The sequence below is a fragment of the Ictalurus punctatus genome, chromosome 1 (genome assembly GCF_001660625.3).
Source record: "Ictalurus punctatus breed USDA103 chromosome 1, Coco_2.0, whole genome shotgun sequence".
Classification (NCBI taxonomy): Eukaryota; Metazoa; Chordata; class Actinopteri; order Siluriformes; family Ictaluridae; genus Ictalurus; species Ictalurus punctatus.
Genome location: NC_030416.2, coordinates 37,764,068 through 37,769,067, shown reverse-complemented (window position 1 = coordinate 37,769,067; position 5,000 = coordinate 37,764,068). Strand labels below are relative to the sequence as shown.

The 5,000-nt window shown below is 40.0% G+C and overlaps 1 protein-coding gene across 11 annotated transcripts in view; it reads left to right on the top strand.

Annotated features, from left to right (window-relative positions):
- Window positions 1-5,000, top strand: part of LOC108261647 (NACHT, LRR and PYD domains-containing protein 12) — a 168,014-nt gene that overhangs the window by 119,245 nt on the left and 43,769 nt on the right. For 9 of the 11 annotated variants that reach the window (XM_053684643.1, XM_053684641.1, XM_053684686.1 and 6 more), the window contains one exon: window positions 4,253-4,429. The exons of the other annotated variants lie outside the window; for them this stretch is intronic. In XM_053684643.1, the coding sequence (XP_053540618.1) occupies window positions 4,253-4,429 (177 nt within the window). The remainder of the gene's footprint in view (window positions 1-4,252; window positions 4,430-5,000) is intronic. 11 annotated transcript variants of the gene reach the window in all.

The following is a 5,000-nucleotide window of genomic DNA, read 5'->3' as shown; positions in this document are numbered from 1 at the left end:
CCAGTTTAAGTAAAAGTGAAACTGCATTTAGTGACGATTGGACTGTAAAAGGTTCTCAGGAGAAGAACACAGTAAGTATCTAAATCTAAAGCTATAATATGTGAATGTTATGAATCTACACTAGATGAAGAACAGTTCAGTTGATTTTTACTGAAGTTGTAACTTACACAGTTTACTGTAGGACTTGATTTTACTGTAAGTGAACCGTGTGATGATACAGAGTTAGATTTAACACACACGTGTTGGACTGGAGTAAGACATTAAACCACCAAATCACTGTTACTGTGTGTGTGTGTGTGTGTGTGTGTGTGTGTGTGTGTGTGTGTGTGTGTGTGTGTAGGTTGACAGATGTAATCTATAGGAGGAGACATGACCTCCAAAATGAGTGTGTCTATGGAGCAGGACAGAAAGAAAGATGAGAGGTGAGTGAAGGGTGTGACTCGGTGAAAAACAGAAATGTTCTCACATTCACCAACACTAAACAGATCAGACTCTGATGTGTATCTGTGAAAAGTGACTAGTGAAGAGTTTAATTCAGCAGCTTTGTCTCGAGATGTTCAAAACCAGCTGATGATTAGTGACATTAAGCTACTGAGCAACACGTCTAACCCCAAGTCCCTGTAGCTGGATAAAGTATGAAGGGTAAAGAATCGTATCAGTGTTAATAAGGAATATCATCAGAGTTTAACTACAGGTTCATTATTCAGTATTGCTACAGAACAGTGATAATGATACAGTGGTTGTGTGTGTTTAGTCTGATTCAGGGTAAGAGATCAGACTCACCTGAACCCAGCTGTGTGTCCATGAAGAGTGACGGGTCAATGGATCATCCAGTAAACTTCAGAGACACAGACTGTGCTACTGATCTGAGGTGAGTACAGTGTAATGTATGAGTGCAGTGTTTTATCTCTCACACTCTCACATAATCAAACATCTCTCAAATATCTGTGTATTCACTGGTTTGTGTTTGTAGTTATGAATATGATTTATAGTCCTTGTTCAACTTTTAACACCTGTTTTGTTTGTTCATAGACTGCAGAAGAATAAATCAAAATTCACTGAGAAAAGTCATTTGGAGGACGTATTCAAGGTGTGTGTGAGTGTGTGTGTGTGTGTGTGTGTGTGTGTGTGTGTGTGTGTGTGTGTGTGTACTAATCCCAGCAGTGTAATGAATATCTCTATCTGTGTGCTGCAGAGATGTGAGTAATCATTACACCTGTTCCACTCTCACTGCAATGTGACAGAACAAAATACTGAGCAACACTAAGAGAGAACACGAGTGTATTGTGTTTTCCTCATTGGTTTCAAACACACAGAAATGTTCCATCACTCACCTTCATTTATTTACTCGTCTACGTCCTCTGCTGAAACCAGTTTGTCTGGATGCCACCTATTGAATCGGCCTGGAATACACTATTCTAATCCCAAAGCTGTATTTGGTGCAGAACGTTTTATTTATTACATCTGCGTGTAGAATCTTTATGATTAATCAGACAAAATGTAGTTTTATATTCGGTAATGAACACACACTCGTGTGACATTACTGAGTTTTTGTATTTTTTCTTCCTGTTTCTAATCAGGAGCTGGAGCACAAAGTCATCAGTCTGATAAAGAATGAGCTGAAGAGATTTAAGAAGCTCCTGAGTCCAGATTACCCAGCATGCTCTGAGAGGGAGGTGGAGGAGGAGGAGGTTCAGAGCAGTGTCAGAGAGGGAGTGCTGAAGATCACACTGCACTTCCTGAAGAACATGAACCTCACAGATCTCGCTAACACACTGCAGAACAGTAAGAGCTCATGGGGTTATAACATCACTTTAACTTTAGAGGAAGGAAACTGCTCGAAATTTATTAAACACGTCTCATCATAATGATGTGCTTTTATCAGCACAATATAATAACAGATCAGTACTGACATTACATATGATACACAACTATGAAAATATCAATAGTCAACAGAGATGATCATAGAGTTTACATTTTATTCTTCTTTTTATCAGAACTCGTCTCTGTGCACCAGCGAGAACTCAAATCCACACTGAGAGAGAAATGTAAAAGAATTAATGAAGGAATCTCACAGCCTGGAAGTTCAGCACTTCTGAATGAGATCTACACAGATCTCTACATCACAGAGGGTTGGAGTGGAGACGTCAATAATGAACATGAGGTGAGACAGATTGAGACAGCGTCCAGGAGACCAGCAGCACAGGAGACACCCATCAAATGTAATGATCTCTTTAAAGACAAGTCCATCAGAAGAGTGCTGACTAAAGGAGTTGCTGGAATTGGAAAAACAGTCTCTGTGCAGAAGTTCATTCTGGACTGGACTGAAGGAAAAGCAAGTCAGGACGTCACCTTCATGTTTCCACTTCCCTTTAGAGAGCTGAATCTGATGAAGCAGGAACATCTCAGTCTGATGGATCTTCTTCATCACTTTTTCCCAGAAATAAAAGAATTACGATTAATAGACTGTGAGATCAACAAAGTCCTGTTCATCTTTGATGGTCTGGATGAGTGTCGACTTCCTCTAAATTTCCAGAAGAATGAGAGATTGTGTGATGTGACAGAGTCAGCCTCAGTGGATGTGCTGCTGACGAACCTCATCAAGGGGAATCTGCTTCCCTCTGCTCTCCTCTGGATAACCTCTCGACCAGGAGCAGCCAATCAGATCCCTCCTGAGTGTGTAGACCAGGTAACAGAGGTACGAGGGTTCAGTGATCCTCAGAAAGAGGAGTACTTCAGGAAGAGGATCAGTGATCGGAGCCTGGCCGATAAAATCATCTCACACATGAAGTCTTCAAGAAGCCTCTACATCATGTGCCACATCCCAGTCTTCTGCTGGATCTCAGCCACTGTTCTAGAGAGAATGTTGGGTGAAGCAGAGCGTGGAGAGATCCCCAAGACTCTGACTCAAATGTTCACACACTTCCTGATCTTTCAGATCAAACACAAGGACCGAAAGTACCATCAGAAATGTGATCCTGATCCTCAGCAGACCAGAGAGAGTATCCTGGCACTGGGAAAACTGGCTTTCCAACAGCTGGAGAAAGGAAACCTGATCTTCTATGAGGAAGACCTGAGAGAGTGTGGCATTGATGTGAGAGAAGTGTCAGTGTACTCAGGAGTGTGTACCCAAATCTTCAGAGAGGAGTTTGGGCTTCACCTGGGGAAGGTGTTCAGCTTTGTACATCTGAGTGTTCAGGAGTTTCTGGCTGCTTTATACACATTTCTCTCCTTCATCAACAAAAAGATTGCAAAACAACAAACCTGGTCTGGTTTTTTCACCAAGTCAGACATGTCTGATCTCCTGAGGAGTGCAGTGGACAAGGCCTTACAGAGTGAGAACGGACACCTGGACCTGTTCCTCCGCTTCCTTCTGGGTCTCTCACTGGAGTCCAATCAGACTCTCTTACGAGACCTACTGCCCCAGACAGGAAGCAGCTCTCACAGCAAACAGGAAACAGTCGAGTACATCAAGAAGAAGATCAGGGAGAATCCCTCTCCAGAGAAATCCATCAATCTGTTCCACTGTCTGAATGAACTGAATGATCGTTCTCTAGTGCAGGAAGTCCAACATTACCTGAACAGAGGAGGTGACGGTCGTCTCAGTGGAGTCAGACTCTCTCCTGCTCAGTGGTCAGCTCTGGTGTTTGTGTTGCTGAACTCAGAAGACGATCTGGATGAGTTTAACTTGAGGAAATATCAACCATCAGATGAAGGTCTTCTGAAGCTGCTGCCAGTGGTCAAAGTCTCCAGAAAAGCTGAGTAGGTATCTTTTATTCTTAATTTATTAGTGCAGTTATTATTTTAATATAACACTAATGGTACTGATTAGAGTAATTACTGACGAGCATCATTCAGTCAGTTCACTCTTAATCTGTATGTGAAGAGAATGAGGAGCGTATTGAAGAGAACATCATTACATACAGTAGAATTTTATTTTTGTTTATGTTTAATACATTTTCTTTACATACAGATTAAGAGTGAACTGACTGAATGATGCTCGTCAGTAATTACTCTAATCAGATAATTACTCTAATCTCTTCCTCTCTCTCATTTGTGCATCTCTCTCTGACTGCATGTGTGCAGATCGCAGAAGGGTCACACTCTTTTAATAACAAATAAATAAATAAATAAATAAATAAATAAACACACTGAGTATTGACATTTTTATGTTTTCAGTTTTTAAAGGAAATATCAACATTGAAAGTATTGATCCTTAAAATCCTCTGATAGATCATCATTTCTCTCCCAGGCTGTGTCGGTGTTATCTCACAGAGGAAAGCTGTAGAGTTCTGTCCTCAGTTCTCAGATCAAACTCCTCCAGACTGAGAGAACTGGACCTGAGTTACAATAATAACCTGCAGGATTCAGGAGTGACGCTGCTCTCTGCTGGACTGGAGGATCCACACTGTACACTGGAAATACTGAGGTCAGATCATCACTTTCACATTGTGTTTATTTTATTGTCACTATTATAGTATAAACCTAATAATATTAAAATGTAGATCAACAAGTCTGATGTATAACAAGGGGCTGACAGATATGGGGAGACAAATGTCAAAATATTCTTTTCTCTCTGACTTTTTTGAACATTTGAGAACGTTCTGTTACATTTAGATAGAGACTCCTATCAAATACACTTCAGTGTAAATGTTCAATATAAATGTTGAATATAAATATTAAATATAAATCTTAAATCTAAAAATAAACATTGTTTTTCACATCCCTAATTAATTGTCACTAAGTTTATATTTAACATTTACATTTAACCATTTCATTTCATATTTAGGTTTAACACTGAGATTTAAAACCCCGATTCTAAAAAAGTTGGGACACTGTGTAAAATGTAAATTAAAAACAGAATGCAATGATTTACAAATCTCATAAACCCACATGTTATTCAGAACAGGTCAGTAAGATGATTGGGTATAAAAAGAGGATCTTAGAGAGGCAGAGTCTCTCAGAAGTAAAGATGGGATGGAATCTGGATGGAAGCAGAT